The sequence below is a fragment of the Lampetra fluviatilis genome, chromosome 69 (assembly GCF_964198595.1).
Source record: "Lampetra fluviatilis chromosome 69, kcLamFluv1.1, whole genome shotgun sequence".
Taxonomy (NCBI): domain Eukaryota; kingdom Metazoa; phylum Chordata; class Hyperoartia; order Petromyzontiformes; family Petromyzontidae; genus Lampetra; species Lampetra fluviatilis.
This window is the reverse complement of record NC_136343.1, coordinates 2,887,326-2,914,056: the sequence shown is the minus strand read 5'-3', so window position 1 is coordinate 2,914,056 and position 26,731 is coordinate 2,887,326. Positions and strand designations below refer to the sequence as shown.

The following is a 26,731-nucleotide window of genomic DNA, read 5'->3' as shown; positions in this document are numbered from 1 at the left end:
ATGAGTGAGTGAGTGAGCGAGCGAGTTATAGAGTGGGAGGGTGTATAAAGAGATGAGTGAGTGGACGGATGAGTGGGCTAGTGATTGAGCTTAATTATTAAATACTTTGATGTCTGCCGGCTGAGTCGCCCTTGAAAATAAGCTTCTTAGTTCAATGGACTTCACTTGGGAAATAAACTTTTTCTGACTCTGAAATAAACTTCTGGACTGGTATCGTCCAAATATTGCAATGCTGAACAAATGCCTCCAGTTTACTCAATCGGGAATACGCGAATAAGCATCGCCCCTCCCCCCGAGACTGCCAAACCAACTCGGCAGGACGCTCCTGAACTGAAGTAAAGAGACTCGATGTGATAAAGCACTCGAGTGTGCACCACGCTGGCGAAATTTTCACGACATCGCGCGGTATACAGGAGGTCGTGGGTTGGATCCCGACGCTGACGCGTGTTTATTTGAAGTTTGCGTGTCTCTCTTTCTGCGTGGATTTGAAATCCGCTTTTCCCCTCCAATTTTAGAAACATGAGTTTAGAGTATTTGGCTGCTGTAAATGTCCACACAAGCCACTTCGTTGTCGGCAGGTCGCTCCTGAAAGATATATATATCTCAAAATGAGAAATATAAAACATTTTTTTTAAGTAGTCAGCCAGGTGAGGACAAATACAAATAAACAAAACTTAAAGCAAATACAATCAGGCGATGGCAGGAGGCAAGGCCAGCATGGCTAGGCCACACTTTGTAACGTTCCACCCTGGACATCGATTCCACACTCGCTGCTACACTCAATTGATAACCTGAGGAGAACAATAGAAGAAGCGAGGCTGCACCTAAATAAACAAAAACAACCACCACCAAAAACCACGACCACCATCACGACGTGAACTTCTCACCTCGGATCTCGGTTGAGTGGCGAGCAGCGCGAAATCGCGCGGCGGGGGAGATGACATGACGTCACTAGCGAGTTTACCCCTTCCCACTGAATAAATTATGTTAATGAACCAAGCCCTGACATTGAGTGATTGGGCATGGCTACTGAACCGGACACAATGAACTCGCGGCAGATTTAATGCTTATATGCCATTTATTAAGCAGGCCCTTATGGGGAGTGATTGCGCGTGGCTTTGCTTGATTTTTATTCATTTTACTGGTGACATGACGTTACTAGCGAGGTACACACCCCTTGGCGTCTCGCGATGATGACGTCACGTGGAGTGGTAAAGTGAGAGGGCGAGCACCGTGAGGAGTGGGATTAGAGTTTAAGTTTATTTAGATTCCTTTTAAATGTCTTCCTCTGTTGCACAGGTATCCCTTGGGTGGGTAAGATCAGCTACAACAAGAACGTGAGCATTATTGCGTGTGTGTACACTGTGTGTGACACCACTATCCTCATAAGCATCAACATCATCGGAGCCATCATCATCCTAAGTGTAGGGCTTGAGTTAGCGCGCCACGCATCCCCCGCCTCTGTTGCTATGTAGGAAAGCACAGTACAGTGGGGTGAAGTGAGGTAATGCTTGTTGTTGTGGTCTTGGGCGAAGTGGGTCGTTGGGTGTTGAGACACTCACCCTTACTATTCACCACTCACCCTCACCACTCACCCTCAACATCAACACTCACCATCACCACAAATCCTAACCACTCACCCTCACTACTCACCACTCATCCTCACCAATCACACCCTCAACAATCACCACTCACCCTCACCACTCACCATCACTACTCACCCTCACCACTCATCCTCACCAATCACACCCTCACTGCTCACCCTCAACACTCACCCTCACCACTCAACCTCACTAATCACCACTCACAACCGCCACGCACCCTCCCCACTCACACTCAACACTCATCCTCACCAATCAAACCCTCACCAATCACCACTCACCCTCACCACTCACTACTCACCCTCACCACTCACCCTCACCACTCTCCCTCACCATTCTCCCTCACCATTCTCCCTCACCACTCTCCCTCACCATTCACCAGTCACGCTCACTACTCACCATAACCACTCACCACTCACCCTCACTACTCACCCTCACCACTCACCCTCCATCATTCACCCTCAAAACTAACCACTCTCACCACTCAGCACTCACCACTCATGCTCACCACACACCCCTCACCGCTCACCACTCACCATCACCCTGACCACTCACCACTCATCCTCACCAATCACCACTCACTGCTCACCCTCACCACTCACCCTCACCACTCACGCTCACCCTCACCACTCACCCTCACCACTCACTACTCACCCTCACCACTCACCCTCACCATTCACCCTCACCATTCACCAGTCACGCTCACCACTCACGCTCACTACTCACCATAACCACTCACCCTCACTACTCACCCTCACCACTCACCCTCCATCATTCACCCTCAAAACTAACCACTCTCACCACTCAGCACTCACCACTCATGCTCACCACACACCCCTCACCGCTCACCCATCACAACTCACAACTGCCACTCACCCTCACCACTCACCCTCACCGCTCACCACTCACCCTGACCACTCACCACTCATCCTCACCAATCACACCCTCACTGCTCACCCTCATCACTTATGCTCACCCTCACTAATCACCACTCACCCACCCCACTCACCCTTACTACTCACCACTCACCCTCACCATCTCCACTCACCCTCACCACTCACCGTCACAACCACCACTCACCCTCACCACTCAACCTCACCCTCACTACTCACCATTCATCTTGACCAATCACCACTGACCAATCACCACTCACCACTCTCCACTAACCCTCACCACTCAACCTCACCACTCACCCTCAAAACTAACCACTCTCTCACCACTCAGCACTCACCCTCACCACTCATGCTCACCACTCACCCCTCACCGCTCACCACTCACCCATCACAACTCACAACTGCCACTCACCCTCACCACTCATGCTCACCACTCAGCACTCACCGCTCACAACTGCCACTCACCCTCACCACTCACCCTTACAACAACCACTCACCTTCACCGCTCACCACTCACCCTCACCACTTACCACTCACCCTCACCACTCACTACTCACCCTCACCACTCACCCTCACCACTCTCCCTCACCATTCTCCCTCACCACTCTCCCTCACCATTCACCAGTCACGCTCACTACTCACCATAACCACTCACCCTCACTACTCACCCTCACCACTCACCCTCCATCATTCACCCTCAAAACTAACCACTCTCACCACTCAGCACTCACCACTCATGCTCACCACACACCCCTCACCGCTCACCACTCACCATCACCCTGACCACTCACCACTCATCCTCACCAATCACCACTCACTGCTCACCCTCACCACTCACCCTCACCACTCACGCTCACGCTCACCCTCACCACTCACCCTCACCACTCACTACTCACCCTCACCACTCACCCTCACCATTCACCCTCACCACTCTCCCTCACCATTCACCAGTCACGCTCACCACTCACGCTCACTACTCACCATAACCACTCACCCTCACTACTCACCCTCACCACTCACCCTCCATCATTCACCCTCAAAACTAACCACTCTCACCACTCAGCACTCACCACTCATGCTCACCACACACCCCTCACCGCTCACCACTCACCCATCACAACTCACAACTGCCACTCACCCTCACCACTCACCCTCACCGCTCACCACTCACCCTGACCACTCACCACTCATCCTCACCAATCACACCCTCACTGCTCACCCTCATCACTTATGCTCACCCTCACTAATCACCACTCACCCACCCCACTCACCCTTACTACTCACCACTCACCCTCACCATCTCCACTCACCCTCACCACTCACCGTCACAACCACCACTCACCCTCACCACTCAACCTCACCCTCACTACTCACCATTCATCTTGACCAATCACCACTGACCAATCACCACTCACCACTCTCCACTAACCCTCACCACTCAACCTCACCACTCACCCTCAAAACTAACCACTCTCTCACCACTCAGCACTCACCCATCACAACTCACAACTGCCACTCACCCTCACCACTCACGCTCACCACTCAGCACTCACCGCTCACAACTGCCACTCACCCTCACCACTCACCCTTACAACAACCACTCACCTTCACCGCTCACCACTCACCCTGACCACTCACCACTCATCCTCACCAATCACACCCTTACCCTCACTGCTTACCCTCACCACTCACGATCACCACTCACCCCTCTCTAATCACCACTCACAACCGCCACTCACCCTCACCACTCACCCTCACGACTCACCCTCACTACTCACCACTCATCCTCACCAATCACACCCTCAACAATCACCACTCACCGCTCACCACTCACTACTGACCCTCACTACTCACCACTCATCCTCACCAATCACACCCTCACCAATCACCCTCACTGCTCACCCTCACCACTCAACCTCACCACTCACCCCTCACTAATCACCACTCACAACCGCCACTCACCCTCCCCACTCACCCTCACTACTCACCACTCATCCTCACCAATCACACCCTCACCAATCACCACTCACCCTCACCACTTACCCTCACCACTCACTACTCACCCTCACCATTCACCCTCACCACTCTCCCTCACCATTCAACAGTCACGCTCACCACTCACCCTAACCACTCACCACTCACCCTTACTACTCACCCTCACCACTCACCCTCACCACTCACCCTCATCATTCACCCTCAAAACTAACCACTCTCCCCACTCAGCACTCTCCCTCACCATTCTCCCTCACCACTCTCCCTCACCACTCACCAGTCACGCTCACCACTCACGCTCACCACTCACGCTCACTACTCACCCTAACCACTCACCACTCACCCTCAACACTCACCCTCACCGCTCACCACTCACCATCACCCTGACCACTCACCACTCATCCTCACCAATCACCACTCACTGCTCACCCTCACCACTCACCCTCACCACTCACCACTCACGCTCACCCTCACCACTCACCCTCACCACTCACTACTCACCCTCACCACTCACCCTCAACATTCACCCTCACCACTCTCCCTCACCATTCACCAGTCACGCTCACCACTCACGCTCACTACTCACCATAACCACTCACCCTCTCTACTCACCCTCACCACTCACCCTCCATCATTCACCCTCAAAACTAACCACTCTCACCACTCAGCACTCACCACTCATGCTCACCACACACCCCTCACCGCTCACCACTCACCCATCACAACTCACAACTGCCACTCACCCTCACCACTCACCCTCACCGCTCACCACTCACCCTGACCACTCACCACTCATCCTCACCAATCACACCCTCACTGCTCACCCTCATCACTTATGCTCACCCTCACCACTCACCCCTCACTAATCACCACTCACCCACCCCACTCACCCTTACTACTCACCACTCACCCTCACCATCTCCACTCACCCTCACCACTCACCGTCACAACCACCACTCACCCTCACCACTCAACCTCACCCTCACTACTCACCATTCATCTTGACCAATCACCACTGACCAATCACCACTCACCACTCTCCACTAACCCTCACCACTCAACCTCACCACTCACCCTCAAAACTAACCACTCTCTCACCACTCAGCACTCACCCTCACCACTCATGCTCACCACTCACCGCTCACCACTCACCCATCACAACTCACAACTGCCACTCACCCTCACCACTCACGCTCACCACTCAGCACTCACCGCTCACAACTGCCACTCACCCTCACCACTCACCCTTACAACAACCACTCACCTTCACCGCTCACCACTCACCCTGACCACTCATCCTCACCAATCACACCCTTACCCTCACTGCTTACCCTCACCACTCACGATCACCACTCACCCCTCTCTAATCACCACTCACAACCGCCACTCACCCTCACCACTCACCCTCAACACTCACCCTCACAACTCACCCTCACTACTCACCACTCATCCTCACCAATCACACCCTCAACAATCACCACTAACCGCTCACCACTCACTACTGACCCTCACTACTCACCACTCATCCTCACCAATCACACCCTCACCAATCACCCTCACTGCTCACCCTCACCACTCACCCCTCACTAATCACCACTCACAACCGCCACTCACCCTCCCCACTCATCCTCACCAATCATACCCTCACCAATCACCACTCACCCTCACCACTTACCCTCACCACTCACTACTCACCCTCACCATTCACCCTCACCACTCTCCCTCACCATTCAACAGTCACGCTCACCACTCACCCTAACCACTCACCACTCACCCTTACTACTCACCCTCACCACTCACCCTCATCATTCACCCTCAAAACTAACCACTCTCCCCACTTAGCACTCTCCCTCACCATTCTCCCTCACCACTCTCCCTCACCACTCACCAGTCACGCTCACCACTCACGCTCACTACTCACCCTAACCACTCACCACTCACCCTCAACACTCACCCTCACCGCTCACCACTCACCATCACCCTGACCACTCGCCACTCATCCTCACCAATCACCACTCACTGCTCACCCTCACCACTCACCACTCATGCTCACCCTCACCACTCACCCTCACTACTCACCCTCACCACTCACCCTCACCATTCACCCTCACCACTCTCCCTCACCATTCACCAGTCACGCTCACCACTCACGCTCACTACTCACCATAACCACTCACCACTCACCCTCACCACTCACCCTCCATCATTCACCCTCAAAACTAACCACTCTCACCACTCAGCACTCACCACTCATGCTCACCACTCACCCCTCACCGCTCACCACTCACCCATCACAACTCACAACTGCCACTCACCCTCACCACTCACCCTCACCGCTCACCACTCACCCTGACTACTCACCACTCATCCTCACCAATCACACCCTCACTGCTCACCCTCATCACTTATGCTCACCCTCATCACTTATGCTCACCCTCACCACTCACCCCTCACTAATCACCACTCACCCACCCCACTCACCCTCACCATCTCCACTCACCCTCACCACTCATCCTCACCACTCACCGTCACAACCACCACTCACCCTCACCACTCAACCTCACCCTCACTACTCACCATTCATCTTGACCAATCACCACTGACCAATCACCACTCACCACTCTCCACTAACCCTCACCACTCAACCTCACCACTCACCCTCAAAACTAACCACTCTCTCACCACTCAGCACTCACCCTCACCACTCATGCTCACCACTCACCCCTCACCACTCACCCATCACAACTCACAACTGCCACTCACCCTCACCACTCACGCTCACCACTCAGCACTCACCGCTCACAACTGCCACTCACCCTCACCACTCACCCTTACAACAACCACTCACCTTCACCACTCATCCTCACCAATCACACCCTTACCCTCACTGCTTACCCTCACCACTCACGATCACCACTCACCCCTCTCTAATCACCACTCACAACCGCCACTCACCCTCACCACTCACCCTCAACACTCACCCTCACGACTCACCCTCACTACTCACCACTCATCCTCACCAATCACACCCTCAACAATCACCACTCACCGCTCACCACTCACTACTCACCCTCACCACTCACCCTCACCATTCACCCTCACCACTCTCCCTCACCATTCACCAGTCACGCTCACCACTCACGCTCACTACTCACCATAACCACTCACCACTCACCCTCACCACTCACCCTCCATCATTCACCCTCAAAACTAACCACTCTCACCACTCAGCACTCACCACTCATGCTCACCACTCACCCCTCACCGCTCACCACTCACCCATCACAACTCACAACTGCCACTCACCCTCACCACTCACCCTCACCGCTCACCACTCACCCTGACTACTCACCACTCATCCTCACCAATCACACCCTCACTGCTCACCCTCATCACTTATGCTCACCCTCATCACTTATGCTCACCCTCACCACTCACCCCTCACTAATCACCACTCACCCACCCCACTCACCCTCATCATCTCCACTCACCCTCACCACTCATCCTCACCACTCACCGTCACAACCACCACTCACCCTCACCACTCAACCTCACCCTCACTACTCACCATTCATCTTGACCAATCACCACTGACCAATCACCACTCACCACTCTCCACTAACCCTCACCACTCAACCTCACCACTCACCCTCAAAACTAACCACTCTCTCACCACTCAGCACTCACCCTCACCACTCATGCTCACCACTCACCCCTCACCGCTCACCACTCACCCATCACAACTCACAACTGCCACTCACCCTCACCACTCACGCTCACCACTCAGCACTCACCGCTCACAACTGCCACTCACCCTCACCACTCACCCTTACAACAACCACTCACCTTCACCACTCATCCTCACCAATCACACCCTTACCCTCACTGCTTACCCTCACCACTCACGATCACCACTCACCCCTCTCTAATCACCACTCACAACCGCCACTCACCCTCACCACTCACCCTCAACACTCACCCTCACGACTCACCCTCACCACTCATCCTCACCAATCACACCCTCAACAATCACCACTCACCGCTCACCACTCACTACTGACCCTCACTACTCACCACTCATCCTCACCAATCACACCCTCACCAATCACCCTCACTGCTCACCCTCACCACTCAACCTCACCACTCACCCCTCACTAATCACCACTCACAACCGCCACTCACCCTCCCCACTCACCCTCACTACTCACCACTCATCCTCACCAATCACACCCTCACCAATCACCACTCACCCTCACCACTTACCCTCACCACTCACCCTCACCATTCACCCTCACCACTCTCCCTCACCATTCAACAGTCACGCTCACCACTCACCCTAACCACTCACCCTCACTACTCACCCTCACCACTCACCCTCATCATTCACCCTCAAAACTAACCACTCTCCCCACTCAGCACTCTCCCTCACCATTCTCCCTCACCACTCTCCCTCACCACTCACCAGTCACACTCACCACTCACGCTCACTACTCACCCTAACCACTCACCACTCACCCTCAACACTCACACTCACCGCTCACCACTCACCATCACCCTGACCACTCACCACTCATCCTCACCAATCACCACTCACTGCTCACCCTCACCACTCACCCTCACCACTCACTACTCACCCTCACCACTCACCCTCACCATTCACCCTCACCACTCTCCCTCACCATTCACCAGTCACGCTCACCACTCACGCTCACTACTCACCATAACCACTCACCACTCACTACTCACCCTCACCACTCACCCATCACAACTCACAACTGCCACTCACCCTCACCCTGACCACTCACCACTCATCCTCACCAATCATACCCTCACTGCTCACCCTCATCACTTATTCTCACCTTCACCACTCACCCCTCACTAATCACCACTCATCCACCCCACTCACCCTTACTACTCACCACTCACCCTCTCCACTCACCCTCACCACTCACCGTCACAACCACCACTCACCCTCACCACTCAACCTCACCCTCACTACTCACCATTCATCTTGACCAATCACCACTGACCAATCACCACTCACCACTCTCCACTAACCCTCACCACTCAACCTCACCACTCACCCTCAAAACTAACCACTCTCTCACCACTCACCCTCACCACTCATGCTCACCACTCACCCCTCACCGCTCACCACTCACCCATCACAACTCACAACTGCCACTCACCCTCACCACTCACGCTCACCACTCAGCACTCACCGCTCACAACTGCCACTCACCCTCACCACTCACCCTTACAACAACCACTCATCCTCACCAATCACACCGTTACCCTCACTGCTTACCCTCACCACTCACGATCACCACTCACCCCTCTCTAATCACCACTCACAACCGCCACTCACCCTCACCACTCACCCTCAACACTCACCCTCACGACTCACCCTCACTACTCACCACTCATCCTCACCAATCACACCCTCAACAATCACCACTCACCACTCACTACTGACCCTCACTACTCACCACTCATCCTCACCAATCACACCCTCACCAATCACCCTCACTGCTCACCCTCACCACTCAACCTCACCACTCAACCTCACCACTCACCCCTCACTAATCACCACTCACAACCGCCACTCACCCTCCCCACTCACCCTCACTACTCACCACTCATCCTCACCAATCACACCCTCACCAATCACCACTCACCCTCACCATTCACCCTCACCACTCTCCCTCACCATTCAACAGTCACGCTCACCACTCACCCTAACCACTCACCCTCACTACTCACCCTCACCACTCACCCTCATCATTCACCCTCAAAACTAACCACTCTCCCCACTCAGCACTCTCCCTCACCATTCTGCCTCACCACTCTCCCTCACCACTCACCAGTCACACTCACCACTCACGCTCACTACTCACCCTAACCACTCACCACTCACCCTCAACACTCACGCTCACCACTCACCATCACCACTCACTGCTCACCCTCACCACTCACCCTCACCACTCACTACTCACCCTCACCATTCACCCTCACCACTCTCCCTCACCATTCACCAGTCACGCTCACCACTCACGCTCACTACTCACCATAACCACTCACTACTCACCCTCACCACTCACAACTCACAACTGCCACTCACCCTCACCGCTCACCACTCACCCTGACCACTCACCACTCATCCTCACCAATCATACCCTCACTGCTCACCCTCATCACTTATTTTCACCCTCACCACTCACCCCTCACTAATCACCCCTCACTAATCACCACTCATCCACCCCACTCACCCTTACTACTCACCACTCACCCTCACCATCTCCACTCACCCTCACCACTCACCGTCACAACCACCACTCACCCTCACCACTCAACCTCACTACTCACCATTCATCTTGACCAATCACCACTGACCAATCACCACTCACCACTCTCCACTAACCCTCACCACTCAACCTCACCATTCACCCTCAAAACTAACCACTCTCTCACCACTCAGCACTCACCCTTACCACTCATGCTCACCACTCACCCCTCACCGCTCACCACTCACCCATCACAACTCACAACTGCCACTCACCCTCACCACTCACGCTCACTACTCAGCACTCACCGCTCACAACTGCCACTCACCCTCACCACTCACCCTTACAACAACCACTCACCTTCACCGCTCACCACTCATCCTCACCAATCACACCCTTACCCTCACTGCTTACCCTCACCACTCACGATCACCACTCACCCCTCTCTAATCACCACTCACAACCGCCACTCACCCTCACCACTCACCCTCAACACTCACCCTCACTACTCACCACTCATCCTCACCAATCACACCCTCAACAATCACCACTCACCGCTCACCACTCACTACTGACCCTCACTACTCACCACTCATCCTCACCAATCACACCCTCACCAATCACCACTCACCCTCACCACTTACCACTCACCCTCACCACTCACTACTCACCCTCACCACTCACCCTCACCATTCACCCTCACCACTCTCCCTCACCATTCAACAGTCACGCTCACCACTCACCACTCACCCTCACTACTCACCCTCACCACTCACCCTCAAAACTAACCACTCTCCCCACTCAGCACTCACCCTCACCATTCATGCTCACCACTCACCCCTCACCGCTCACCACTCACCCATCACAACTCACAACTGCCACTCACCCTCACCACTCACCCTCACCACTCACCCTGACCACTCACCACTCATCCTCACCAATCACACCCTCACTGCTCACCCTCATCACTTATGCTCACCCTCACCACTCATCCTCACCAATCACACCACTCACCACTTACCCTCACTACTCACCATTCACCCTCACCACTTACCCTCACCACTCACCAGTCACGCTCACCACTCACGCTCACTACTCACCCTAACCACTCACCACTCACCCTCAACACTCACCCTCACCGCTCACCCTCACCCTGACTACTCACCACTCATCCTCACCAATCACCACTCACCCTCACTGCTCACCCTCACCATTCACCACTCAGGCTCACCACTCACAACCGCCACTCACCCTCACCACTCACCCTCAACATCAACACTCACCATCACCACTCACCCTCACCACTCACCCTCACCACTCACCCTCACCACTCACTCTCACCACACCCTCAGCACTCACCCTCCCCACTCACCCTCACCACACACCCTCACCACTCACGCTCACCAGAGAATCGATTCTTCTTGGCGCGGTCGGGTTTAAACTTAATTACACAGTTGTATTTTAAATGTATTTTTCCCCCGGGCAACGCTGGGTATATCGAGTTTATAGCTCAAAGTCCTCGCCTGACACGTGTGGGGTGTCGAGGCCTAGTACCGTGCAGAGCCTCCGGCCTCGCCTAGATTTCCCACCCGCCTCACTTCCCCCACCTCTGGGAAGGTCCGGATCCCTCCACCACGTGACCCGCCAGGCACCCCCTTGGGGCCCCCAGCCTTCGTACAGGCCAACACAGTAGTGACCGTTCTGTCACTACATCACCCCCCCCCTGTATAAACACACAGCCGTCCCCGGCTGTAACACAACTGTGAAACATCGAAAAGGTGTGCCTCCGAACCAGCAACATCAATAAATGACCGGCGACCGATAAGAAATACAATCACGTAATATATACAGAATCGACGAGGGTAAGAGGGAACCGCATAGAAAACGGGGAATTAACAACAAATATACATGAAAACTGGCTAACCCACTTACGCTCCAGCACAGCCCCCCCCCCCGTTAGAATCACGCATGCAATGACAGTCACCCGTTAGCACCCCCCCCGCCTTTCCGACGTGGCGTCACAACCAGTAGCACGCATCGGCCATATCGGGGGGGGGAATTTCCATGTTACCACCCCACCGCCTTTCCGACGCGGCGTCACAACCAGTAGCACACGTCGGGCCATATCGGGGGGGGAATTTCCATGTTACCACCCCACCGCCTTTCCGACGCGGCGTCACAACCAGCAGCACGCGTCGGCCATATCGGTGGGATTTTAACCCAGTCTCTCTCCAAGACTCGCATCGCAGCATATAGCTGTACCGACCGAGCTGAGACGACCCAGTCTCTCTCCAAGACTCGCATCGCAGCATATAGCTGTACCGACCGAGCTGAGATGACCCAGTCTCTCTCCAAGACTCGCATCGCAGCATATAGCTGTACCGACCAAGCTGAGACGACCCATCGTTCACTCACTGCACAACATGCACCCTAACTGAGGGATACAGTCTCAACGTAACAGGACAACTCCACCTGAACCTTACGAATCTCCAGCCCACTGTTTCAACGCGCCTCGGAGGGTCTCAACCTCCGAGCCGTCAGGTCAAGCTGTCAGCCATAGCATGACGGGACCACACTCTCCGAGCCATGTGAGCGCACAGCCCACTAGGCTAGACAAGCCACGGAGTGTCTCGATCTCCGGGCTGTCAGGTCAAGCCGTCAGCCATTGCATGACGGGACCACACTCTCCGAGCCCTGTGAGCGCACAGCCCACTAGGCTAGACATACCACAGAGTGTCTCGATCTCCGGGCTGTCAGGTCAAGCCGTCAGACACAGCATGACGGGACCACACTCTCCGAGCCATGTGAGCGCACAGCCCACTAGGTTAGACAAGCCACGGAGTGTCTCAATCTCCGGGCTGTCAGGTCAAGCCGTCAGACACAGCATGACGGGACCACACTCTCCGGGCCCTGTGAGCGCACAGCCCACTAGGCTAGACATACCACGGAGTGTTTCAATCTCCGGGCTGTCAGGTCAAGCCGTCAGACACAGCATGACGGGACCACACTCTCCGAGCCATGTGAGCACACAGCCCACTAGGCTAGACATACCACGGAGTGTTTCAATCTCTGGGCTGTCAGGTCAAGCCATCAGCCATAGCATGACGGGACCACAACGTTCATGTTAGACACGCAACACTCACTGGGCCATCCTGGTCAGGACCTGCGCCCCAAGATAGGTGACAGCCAGCAGCACAATTCCAAATCCCTGGCAGCATGTCACCATCGCAATTTAACACCATCACAACACATACAATTTGAATTATGATCCCCCACAGAACTGATCCAATGCCGAACAGGTACGCACAATTTGTGACGATACCGAATATTCAATGGTCACAACAATACACCTCACATCCCGTATCCGTACACATCATCTCCGAGACTCGCATTGCAGCATGCAGCTGTACCAACCGAGTGGAGAGAGCAACGCAATTTGACGGCAATTAACGGAAACGCACCCCCGATCCATATAGAACACAAGGAGCATTCCCGCACAAAAGACATCATCTGTGCAACAACGGACAGGAACCAACCAGTGAGTTTGAAACAAACCGAACCTGTCATTTCAAAATCCCCTTCAACATTAACCATGGGACTCAGGGCATTCGAATTTTGAGAGCAAAAAAAAAACTAGACACAAACGTCAAAAATCGCCGAATTGATTAATACAGTATATGCAGTATACGAAGTTCGTACAGTCAATCATTTGGCGCAATGCTCCATCCAGTCCCCACATGGCAACACACACAATCAATACTCCAGACAATCCGTACATAGTAAATAATCACAAGCAAGTACCCAACAGTCCCTACACTGTTAACAATTTCAAGCAAAGCTCCATACGGTCTGTACATTGGCAACAATGACGATCAAAGTTTCTGACAGTTACAAGTGACAATCACGAGCGAACTCCATACAGTATACACAATAACAATGGCGATTTCGCAACAAAACGATGTAACAACACGAGTCGTTAACACGGCAACCTACAGCATATCAACGGAGCTTGGGACACCAACAACGAATTAATCATTAACTACACCCAGAAGATACCGATCTCGACGCCGTATTTAACAACACTGTTACAAGCAGAAACCCGCATGGTCGCCGCGTCACTTTATCACGCACACAACCGGACGAACACGCTCCGCAAACCAGCGAGTTAAAAAAAACACACGCGATCGCAACCCGGCACACGCAAGATGGGTGAAGATATTATTATTTTTATTGGGGCCGTGTGCTTGTCATGTCACGACTCGCCTGGCGACTGTGAATAGCGAAGGGCGGCAAGGTGGAGCACTGGGACGGCCCGAAGAATCTTTCATGGTGAACACGGCCTGCTCTTGCGAACCCATCCACCTCTCGCGCTTGAGCAGAAGACTGGAACTCCCCCTCTGCAGGTGTTGATGTCGGCGGGAGCGGCATTTCGGCAGCAGGAGCGGCGTTTTGGCGGGAACCGCAACCCGAGCAGCCGCCGAGTTGGCGGGAGCTGCGTTTTGGCGGGAACCGCGACCCGACCAGCCCTCGAGTTGGCGGGAGCGGCGTTTTGGCGGGAACCGCAACCCGAGCAGCCGCCGAGTTGGCGGGAGCTGCGTTTTGGCGGGAACCGCGACCCGACCAGCCCTCGAGTTGGCGGGAGCGGCGTTTTGGCGGGAACCACACCCCGACCAGCCGCCGAAACGGCGGGCCCACTGCGTGGCCCGCACGCCCGGGCCTCCCCCGCCAGCCCCCGCAGCGACGATGGTGTCCTCTCCCGGCGGCTCCGTCGCTCCGTTCCCGATGGCGGCGAAGCAGCAGTGCGATGCCAGTCCCGCCGCTCCGCGTGCAGCGCCATCTCTCTCTCTCTGTCACCGGGGCTGCCATCCCCGGGGCTGTCCGAAGGATGGTCGTCACACCGTCCCCGTTGTACGAAGGCGTCCAGGTGAGTTGTATATTTGTTTTTCATGTGCCCATTTTACTTCCCTAGGATAACACCTAGCAATATTTATTTTACCCCACTTCTGACACCAAATGTAGTAGGTTCGAATTAGGTGCACACACACGCAGCTTGGAGGCAACACTATTTATTAAACGGTAAGTAATATAACACTGTACATGAGGTGGTGACCACCTTCCTCAACTCACTAACACTCTGGAACACGACACAGACTGGACCAGGCAGGCAACGGCCTGCCTGGCCCAGGACGACGACTCGGGACTTGACGACCGAAAATGTCTTCACCTTGGAGTACAGTACAACCGCCTCGCTCTGCGTTCACATCACGCTTATATCTGGTTTGGCGTGGCTGGCTCCGCCCCGGCGTGGCTGGCTCTCTTCAGGCCACGCCTCCCTTCCCAGGACACGCCTCACTTCCCCCACCTCTGGGAAGGTCCGGATCCCTCCACCACGTGACCCGCCAGGCACCCCCTTGGGGCCCCCAGCCTTCGTACAGGCCAACACAGTAGTGACCGTTCTGTCACTACACTTGAAATAATTTGCTAAAACATTAAGTATACCTTTCAGATAACCGGTAAATTTGATGAACTGGCATCCTCGATTCCCCATAGATGGTGGATAACAGCTTTTGCTGTATATGCTCTAAATCAGATCATACGTGTTAAAAATTATCACTAAATTATCAAGAGACACATTGCCAAAATTGCACTATTGCATTAAAATATACTGCATCACATTACAGCAGATTTACTGTACTCTGTTCTCTGAATGGATGCCTACACCTGCATGCATTCGTAGAATGAGAGAAACCAAGTGATAGCACGGTTGATATTTGTTTAAAGAGGTTCACAGTTCGTTGTGGGTTTTAACGACAAATTTATATATTTATGCGATCTAACTAAAAAAAACTTTATCATGCGAAAGGCCCATGAATGAAATGGAACTTTTTTTATCCTAAGCTCAATGATAAACATCTACTTGGTCTCCATTTGACTCAGTATTGCCTAAAAAATCCACCCACACCTCCACATCCACAAATTGCTGGGAGTTGCCTCGCTCTGCCTCAGAGTCCACAGTCTCCTCCAGCTTAAAGCTGCCTCGATCGACGTGAAGGTCGGATTTTGGAGTTGAATCTTCATCCTCACATTTTACTAACACTTCTTCACTCTTGACCGTTACTTCACTTTTCACCTTCGCCAATTCAAATTTCATTTTCACTTCTTGACATTTCACCTTCACTCCTGGCCACGTTTCGTATCTCAAATGTTTTTCTGATTCTTGTTTCATGAGGGATGAACTCATTGCAACACTTTGACTTCCACAAGCCGATTTCAGATTAATTTCCTGATTAATGGTTTGATGCTTGTTTCGATCCCCTAACTGTCGAAAACCCTTCCCATACACAGTGCACTTGAAGGGTTCTTCTCCTGTGTGTGTTTGCTGGTGTTTTATAAGATACGATAACCGTGAAAATTCCTTCTCACATGCAGTGCACTTGAATGGCTTCTCTCCTGTGTGTATTCGCTGGTGTATATTAAGATTTGATGAACGTGCAAACGCCTTCCCACACAAAGTGCACTTGAAGGGCGTTTCTCCTGTGTGTATTCTCTGGTGTCTTTTAAGATGTGATGAATGTGCAAATGCCTTCCTACACACAGTGCATTTGAAGGGTCTTTCTCCTGTGTGTGTTCTATGGTGTGTTTTAAGATGTGATGAACGTGCAAACACCTTCCCACACATAGTGCACTTGAAGGGTGTTTCTCCTGTGTGTATTCTTTGGTGTATTTTAAGAAGTGGTGAATGTGCAAATGCCTTCCCACACACAAGGCACTTGAAGGGTCTTTCTCCTGTGTGTATTCTCTGGTGTATTTTAAGATGTGATGAACGTGCAAACACCTTCCCACACACAGTGCACTTGAAGGGTGTTTCTCCTGTGTGTATTCTCTGGTGTATTTTAAGATGTGATGACTCTGCAAATGCCTTCCCACACACAGTGCACTTTAAGGGTTCTTCTCCTGTGTGTGTTTGCTGGTGTTTTTTAAGACATGATGACCATGAAAATTCCTTCTCACATGCAGTGCACTTGAATGGTTTCTCTCCTGTGTGTGTTCTCTGGTGCATTTTAAGATATGATGAACGTGCAAACGCCTTCCCACACACAGTGCACTTGAAGGGCGTTTCGCCTGTGTGTGTTCTCTGGTGTATTTTAAGATATGATGAACGTGCAAACGCCTTCCCACACACAGTGCACTTGAAGGGCGTTTCTCCTGTGTGTATTGTCTGGTGTCTATAAAAATGTGATGAAAGTGCAAACGCCTTCTCACACACAGTGCACTTGAAGGGCATTTCTCCTGTGTGTATTCTCTGGTGTGTTTTAAGATGTGATAAATCTGCAAACGCCTTCCTACACACAGTGCACTTGAAGGGTCTTTCTCCTGTGTGTATTCTCTGGTGTATTTTAAGATGTGATGAACATGCAAACACCTTCCCACATACAGTGCAATTGAAGGGTGTTTCTCCTGTGTGTATTCTCTGGTGTGTTTTAAGATATGATGAACGTGCAAACGCCTTCCCACACACAGTGCACTTGAAGGGCGTTTCTCCTGTGTGTATTCTCTGGTGTGTTTTAAGATGTGATGAACGTGCAAACGCCTTCCCACACACAGTGCACTTGAAGGGCGTTTCTCCTGTGTGTATTCTCTGGTGTGTTTTAAGATGTGATGAATATGCAAACGCCTTCCCACACACAGTGCACTTGAAGGGTCTTTCTCCTGTGTGTATTCTCTGGTGTGTTTTAAGATGCGATGCACGTGCAAACACATTCCCACACACAGTGCACTTGAAGGGTGTTTCTCCTGTGTGTATTCTCTGGTGAGTTTTAAGATTTGGTGAATGTGCAAATGCCTTCCCACACACAGTGCACTTGAAGGGTGTTTCTCCTGTGTGTATTCTCTGGTGTCTTTTAAGATTTGATGACTGTGTAAAGGCCTTCTCACACACAGTGCACATGAAGGGTGTTTCTCCTGTGTGACTTCTCTGGTGTATTATAAGATGTGATGACATTGCAAATGCCTTCCCACACACAGTGCACTTGAAGGGTGTTTCTCCTGTGTGTATTCTCTGGTGTCTTTTAAGATTTGATGATTGTGCAAAGACCTTCACACACACAGTGCACTTGAATGGTTTCTCTCCTGCTGATTGTCTTCGCTCCATCTGACCAATTCTGTACAGCAAAGTGGCAGAGGAACTGGCAGCTGCAGACAGAAAACAGTAATATCCACACATTGTATGTCAGCATAGAAGCATAGAAATGTATATATATAGTCACATGTGATTTTTTTACTTAAAACTTTCGTGACTGCAGGAATTCATATTCTTTGGTTCTTTCGGTAAAGTCACGTAGATATAACAATATAAATAAAGTGAATAAAAATATCACGACGTTTCGATCGCAACTCAAGCGGTTGTCATCAGGCAGAGGAGTTAGCCTCTAAAAGCAAAATGTTCATAAAGGTTTGGGGATATTGCATATATATACAGTCACACATGATATTCACGTATTACATAGACAAGAACACTCAAACATTAACGAGAAATAAAAAAATCACCCCCAATGCAACACACAGGCTGTTTTAAGGCACTATCTACAATTGACGATCAGCTCTTGGCCTAGCATAGCAAGCAAGTGGTCAGTATAATGCCTGGAGGCGCTAGTACAGTAAAACCTTGGATTGCGAGTAACTTGGTCTGCAAGTGTTTTGCAAGATGAGCAAAAATTTTAAATAAAAATTAAGTTTATAAACGAGCGAGGTCTTGCAATACGAGTAGTATGTATACGCTTTGTCTGCCGAGCGTCACGTGATCACAACTGATATACGAGTGGTTTGATATACGAGTGCTTTGGATTACAAACACGTTTCCGGAACGAATTATGCTCGCAATCCAAGGTTTTACTGTATATTTAATATCAATGATAACCGTAAGTCTACCTACAGAATTTCGGTTGTATCTGGCTACTGAAGAAATGTTAACTATTGAAAAGTCTGATAAAAAGAGCAAATGGTGTTAAAAATAAAACTATTCGCATTGGGCAGAAATATTATAAAATGGACAAATTAATGTTCAATTGCAACTTGGAAGTCCGAAGCCAGGCTCAAATTTGCTTGAATACTCGGATGGACAGATGTAATTTCAGGTTCATGTGCTATGTTTTCCATGTTTATGAAACGTTCCATGTGTCGGGGCCTGTACAAAGGAAGGTTCTAAAAGGCGTGCATTGTGATGATTGGAAACAGGTGACCAGAAGGCACTGTAAGAATTATTCAATTCAGGACACACATGTTATAGTAAAGTGGGGGGGGCATTGTCTGATAGGGGCGGGGCCGAGCGAGTATATAAAGTGGAGTGAGGCCCGCGGTCGGGGAGCTTACTAATTGACGACCAGAGGTGGATGACATTGGGGCCAACTGTGGAAACCATCGGGGTTGACTGTTCAGGTATCAACTTGGTGGAAACCATCGGGGCTGAAGATAGCCATAGAAATTACGAGTGTGAAAGTCGTTACACTTGGACTGTATATATACGTCATGGGACCTCCTTTGCCAGTACCAAAATATAAGAATAGGTTTTTCCCCTTTTTTTTTGGCAACAAAATTGAAACCTTTTTCTGAGGTCATAGCTGTGGGCAAGAGCAACGGTCCAGGCAGCTTCCTCACCATGTTAGACAGTTTAATTAAAGAATTCTGCTCGACTAATTTGAATTGAGACTTTAGCTGCTAAACCAGACCTGTTCGTGAACACATTAACCAAATATGGGAGCTCCTCCACCACCTGTAGAACTGCCTGGTTACTCAATAAGAGGCGAGCAGGCGGAATCTTGGATGACATGAATACACAGGCAGGTGCTTTATTTTTTTGGAACATATGTAAGGCTGCCCCTCATGATGAAATTATCCAGGTACAGAACAAGAGTCCCGAACTCCATCGCATTTAGTAGCCATGATCAGATCATGAGCATACATAACATGCTTGACCAGCAGGAAACGATCCCTTAAATATAACCAGCCATCGATTAGCCTCTCATTGTAACTGTACCAAATGCATTTTTGTAGGGCCATTGTGAGGTTCTCAAAACTATGTAAGTATTGAAGATGCTATCTTAATGTACAGACAGTCCCCGGGTTATCGAAGGGTTAGGTTCCCGGGAACGCTCCGTAACCAAAAATCAAGACGAAATCCCATAGCAGGAAATAGTTGTGCCGCCTTGTTGTATATATAGGCCTTTTTCCAAAATTTATATTAAGAATACAGTGATACCTCGGTTCACGAACGCTTCTGTTCACGAACAACTCGGTTCAGGAACAGAAAAGTTCATAAAAATATGCTCCGGTTCACGAACTCCGCTTCGGTTCACGAACAGGAGCCGCGGCCATTTTAATGCTATTTCCAGGCTGTCACATGGTCGTGACTTCCTATAGGAAGATCGTGGAGAGAAGAAGAGACACAGAAAGAAGTACTGTGAGTACTATGAAGACACTTTCAGTGACTTTTTGCTTTTTTGGTGTGCTTTTTAGCACATACAGTACTGTACTGTACTACTGTACTGTACTGTACAATACTGTACTTACTGTATTGTACAGTTCACCCGTTTGAGTGCTTACTGAAGTCATCTCAAGCAAGGTTAGTGTTCTCTTTATACATTACTATACTGTACAGTACTAATGTGTATTGTAATTTGTTTCATATTTTTGTGCTTCAAAAACCAAAAAAAAAGGTCAGAATGGATTAACCGGATTTACATTGAACCCTATGGGAAAATGTGCCTCAGTTCACGACCAATTCGGTTCGCGACCAGAGTCAGTTCACGAATTAAGTTCGTGAACCAAGGTATCACTGTAATTGTGCCAATATTTTTTGTAATAATAATCGATAAAAAATGAAACAAACACCCTCAACCCCGCTACCTCCCACAAGCCACACCAAGCATCTGGAGGTCATAAAGAGCCATTCAATAATAAACTCCAGGGCAAAGAGAGGGGTTAACGGCGATCTGGGAAATCTCCACATTGTCAAAGGACCGCATGACATGACCTCCACGGACGTTTTGGACAGTTCACAAACAAATATCCAGATTCACTGGCACAGACGCAGAGCACAGGGCAAACGGACATTACAAGTAGAGTTTTTTTTTAATACGGTAAAAGTTTGAAGCTTGGCTATAACAATAAGTCGACATTATAGACTGCAGTATTACTTATTTTATTTCTTATTGTATCTTTCTATCTACATGACTTTACCAAGAGAACCAAGTAATATGAATTCCGGTAGTCAAGAAAGCGTTTGTGGAAACTTAGATACATCTCCAACCTCAGGATATCAAAATATAACTCAAGAATAAAAAGCACGTATCCCTGGATACAGACAGGGAGCAAAGGTTAATAAAACCCTTGAAATACCGGAGATGACAACTAATGGTACATTAGAAATCTTGGTTAAATATAAACCAAATAATAATCATGAGGTATTAGACCTAGGGTAACTCAAAACAGATACAACGAAAATAGGTCAAACATACAAGACCAAATAATATGTATTCCATGGAATCAACAATGACACAACACATTATAGCAATAAACGTATGAAGGGTGTCTCTCCTCGAGATAGCAAACACCACGAAGGCAGAGGGGGGGAATGCAAACAAAAACAAGGTGATCGAAAGCAGCCAGGCAAATTTCAAAAGGGGGGGGGGGGCAACCAGGCGGCTGCGGCCACGGGAGGAGAACGAGACAGAGGGCATGTTTTTTTTCTCTCGCAAGAGACGCGCAGAGAGGGGAGAGAATTTCACATATAAGCAAAGACACTGATTAGTACTGTGAGGGGCAGGCTCCGGGGCATGGCCTCGAGATTAACCATAGGTGTCGTGTCTCGCAGAGAAGAGGGGCGAGGTGTTGCTAGGTGCTGAGTTCGGCATGGACCGACAGAATATCGCTGAAAGTTGTATTCTACATTTATCCTGATATCCTGATGTCTTGAGTCAAGGATTGTGATAAGTTGTATTGTACTAAGCTATCAGAGTTGTGTAAGAGGTGTGCGAATACAATTTACAAGTTTTGAGAGTGAGTGACCCAGCCAGCGACGAGCAGCTCACAGCAGGAGCCCTCTTGGAGGATGGGCGGAGAGCACGGAAGTTGAGCAACGACGAGGCGAAGCCCTGAAGGAAGGGTGGGAGAGGCACCACTGAATGCCCGCGCGAAGTTGTCAGCTGCACGATCAAGGAGAGAGCAAGAGAGAAAGAGTGACGAGCAACGACAAGCAATCATCCTGGAGAAAGGGCGGAAAGCACCAAGCATCGACCAAGCCAGCATCGCAGAGGACCAGCTGCAGCGGACGAGCTGCGAGCGCAATTGTGCATCGCCAGAGAGCTCGGAGTAGAAGAGAGCTCTCAACCAGCGCAACCAGCTCCACCGAGCGCGATCGAGCACCTTCCAAGACAAGCGTCATGCCGACTCAGCTCATCCAGCAGTGAAAGGAGCCTGCAGCTGCTGCCGAGCGAGAGAGAGCGAGAGCGCCATGTGTATGACACGCCCACACACACGACTCATCGCTCAGCAGGGAACAAACTAATTTTTGGTACAAGAAACGCCCAACCTCGGTGTCTGCTTAACGCAAAGAGGAGACAATCCACCCACGCACACATAACGGGACTAATAAGAGTACTCCAAAAGTTCTCCTTGTGTTTCACCCATTGAGTTACGTGGATATGGTCGTTGAGAAGTATTTTAGTCATTATTTTTGTTAATTGCCTAACTGTACGAATCTACACACTCAGGGTTATTATTGTGTTAAACTCTTTCTTTTGATCACAGAATCTTGCCCGCAAATTTATTGAAGCCTTAGCCAATTGATAAGCATTTGCTGAAGCAGGCACACTGCTGCACACCATTGTTCCAAGACATTTCGTTAATTGCATAATCTTACCAATGAATTCATTGAGGTCTACTTTTGCTTTCGGGACATGTTTCTTTATTGCTATTTGCATAAATATTGTCACATTAATTTTTAAGGACTTTTTCCCATCGCCGTGAATGCTCGCTTTACCCTGAGGAATTAACCAATTGTTCTGTTACCCAGTTTAACAAACGTAATCATTGAGGGTTAAATGTACGGATCAATGAGGAGTACCGTGTTGACATTCCTAGCATGAAAGTTCGCATATTAGAGTGTTTTTGTTTAGAGTTTAAAGTTGCTTAACACAGAAGAGTCTGAGTGGTGCCTTCCTAAGTTCATGCATAATAATCTTAATTATAAGAACTGTATCCTGCGGTGATATCTGAATCTTGAGACCTGACATAAACACACTAAGACATAATCAGTAAAAGTTAAAGCAAGAATCATTGTATTATCCCGATTGATAATAAAACCCTAGAGAACGAAGCCGAGCTTAATCGGCATACTTATATCACACTTGCAGAGCTTCATACAATTCATTGCATTATCCCGATTGATAATACAACCCTAGACAACACTGCCTAGCCTAATTATCATAATTGCATACATTAGCATAATTGCATACACTTGTATAACTTAATATAATTACACCCACAATTAGCATATACAAATTTTCATAATTACACAACTTAGCCTAATTTCAGGTAATTACACGTTTTAAATTTTTCATTTAATTTTTTATTATCTTTATTAATTTTTCAAGACCCGACATATACAACACGCCCCTACCCAATTACTTATTCATTTTCTCTCAGTACTGTATCGCGCTATAGTACGTTTTCTATCGCGACCTGTATCGTATTTCTGTACATACGTTCTGCACTTCATATGATTATTTCATTTAATAGAATATCTACCCTAACACTACCCATAATTAAACTAATAAAATATATACTTATCCAATTATTTATGAACACCATGAGACATTAATATTAATTGATAACAGAAAAGTCACTTCCGAATATTCATTTACCGGGCAATAGACGAGGCCTAGAACTCTCCGATCGCTGTTGGCTGAGACCATAAGCAATCGAAAGTGTAATTGTGTTAAATAATTTGATTATCTATGATTTTTATTTAATTTTCTATCTACGTGACTTTACCGAAAGAACCAAGAATATGAATTCCTGCGGTCACGAAAGTTAAGTCCAAATTTAAATTAAGTACATAATGTAAATAACTATTGAAATAAACTTCCAATGAAAACCATAAAGAGAAACAAGGGAAAAACAAGATAGTTCTAAGCACAGAAAACCAAGATTACATAATGGTCCAAAAGAATAAGAATTAGGTAATGCTACAAAAAATTTAATTTACCTTAATCTTTTCCAGTCATTATTGCAATTATGAGTGACGTTACACTGAAAGCTACGAGACGATGTAGCGGGTACAATATATGCACGGTAACACTGTAACAGCATGACTGAGAGTGCAGAGCGGCGACACACCACCGCCTTGGGGAAGATGCTGCCTGCCTTATGCCTCGCTCCGCGGTATTCATCCACAACCTCACCGCGCTGGACTACTTGCGCTTAACTAAAGCAAAAATAACCGCATGTTGATTTTTTTTACATGATTTATGGGAGCATGTCCATAAGGTTGGATTTCCATAAGTCGGGTCTTCCGCTACCCGGGGACTTACCGTAATGTATGTGGCCAGAGGGAATTCCTGTCACACGCCAACTTGAACAGGAAACGGCTCCGAATCCTTGTCACGCAGCTTTTTCTGGGCCTGCCCAAAATCATGAAAATCCTTAATGAATGTGAGCAAAGGGGCAGGGATATCGAAAACAAGGGACGACCAAAAGCCGAAACTTTTTCATGGTATTTAGGCCTTGATTACATAAAGAAAGCAGAGGTCTAGTTTCTGAAAAAAAAATAGATAAATCTGTGCTGTAGCAGATGAACAGAAAATACAGGAGACCTTTGAATATCGTGGAGGTTATGTTTTGGGAATGTGCCGAGAAAGCCAAAATGGTGATATTCACTATGTAGTGAGTCCAACTGAGTCACAGACATTGTCTTGGGAGGAACACTTTATTTCACCAACTCAACATAACATAACACAACCTACACTTGGGTGTTGAATGCCCATCTAGCCACGCTATGGCAGAACTAGACATGGTTCGCTTTCGCGGCCCGGACCACAAGCTGGGTCGCATATCTGCATTTCCCATAAATATGCTAAATTCCTATTGATATGCAAATTATTTTGTCAAGACGCTCTTCGCCCCTCCATCCCAGCATGAATAGTCGCTCCAAGCCTGGAGCGTGCCATTCAGACTCTGTCTACTTGACAGACCTGTTCTCCACCTGAAGACGGCTGCTTGCGTTGTGGTCATTGCAACTCCACGAGGTGAGATCTTGCATGGAGCCCCAGGTCGAGGGAGATTGACAGTTCTTTTGTGTTTATTCCATTTGTGAATAATCGCACCAACTGTTGTCACCTTCTCACCAAGCTGCTTGGCGATGGTCTTGTAGCCCATTCCAGCCCTGTGTAGGTCTACAATCTTGTCCCTGACATCCTTGGAGAGCTGGTCTTGGCCATAGTGGAGAGTTTGGAATCTGATTGATTGATTGATTGCTTCTGTGAACAGGTATCTTTTATACAGGTAACAAGCTGAGATTAGCAGCACTCCCTTTAAGAGTGTGCTCCTAATCTCAGCTCGTTACCTGTGTAGTGGTGATACGCGCTGGGGGTATACGTCGTGTGCCAGCGAGTATGTACGTGTGTGTGTGCGGTGACGCGCGCTGACAGGGAGGAGCAGGCGTCAGCGCGCGGGTGGGGGTAGTGCTGTTGATTGGCTGTGTGCCGGTGACGCGCTGAGAGGGAGTGACCGGGTGGCAGCGCGGTGTGATTGGGCGATGAGTGGAAACACGCGCTGGGCGGAAACGGATCGTAGAGATAGCGCGTGGTGATTTGGTAACTGAGGAGCGGTGCCGACGTTGAGGTCCGCATCCGCTCCGTCTCCCGGGAGGAAGAGATATATAAGGTGATGCACAGAGGAGTAGAGG

General features: G+C 49.7%; 2 protein-coding genes across 3 annotated transcripts in view; both read right to left on the bottom strand.

Moving 5' to 3' along the window:
• LOC144952715 (uncharacterized) overlaps positions 1-26,731 on the bottom strand; it is an 83,465-nt gene that overhangs the window by 9,031 nt on the left and 47,703 nt on the right. Inside the window, 3 exon segments of the mRNA XM_078883207.1 lie at positions 18,878-18,963; positions 22,857-22,919; positions 25,359-25,448. Coding sequence (XP_078739333.1) covers positions 18,878-18,963; positions 22,857-22,919; positions 25,359-25,448 — 239 coding nt within the window.
• On the bottom strand, positions 13,805-25,448 carry LOC144952705 (uncharacterized). Of its 2 annotated transcripts, XM_078883185.1 has the most exons (3): positions 25,359-25,423; positions 22,814-22,919; positions 13,805-18,963 (listed from the first exon to the last, which is right to left on the bottom strand). In XM_078883185.1, the coding sequence occupies exon 3, from the start codon at positions 18,920-18,922 to the stop codon at positions 16,670-16,672; it is 2,253 nt and encodes a 750-aa protein (XP_078739311.1). In that variant the 5' UTR covers positions 18,923-18,963; positions 22,814-22,919; positions 25,359-25,423; the 3' UTR covers positions 13,805-16,669. The 2 variants fall into 2 exon arrangements, with proteins under 2 accessions (XP_078739311.1, XP_078739312.1); XM_078883186.1 differs by lacking the exon at positions 22,814-22,919 and having other exon boundaries at positions 25,359-25,448.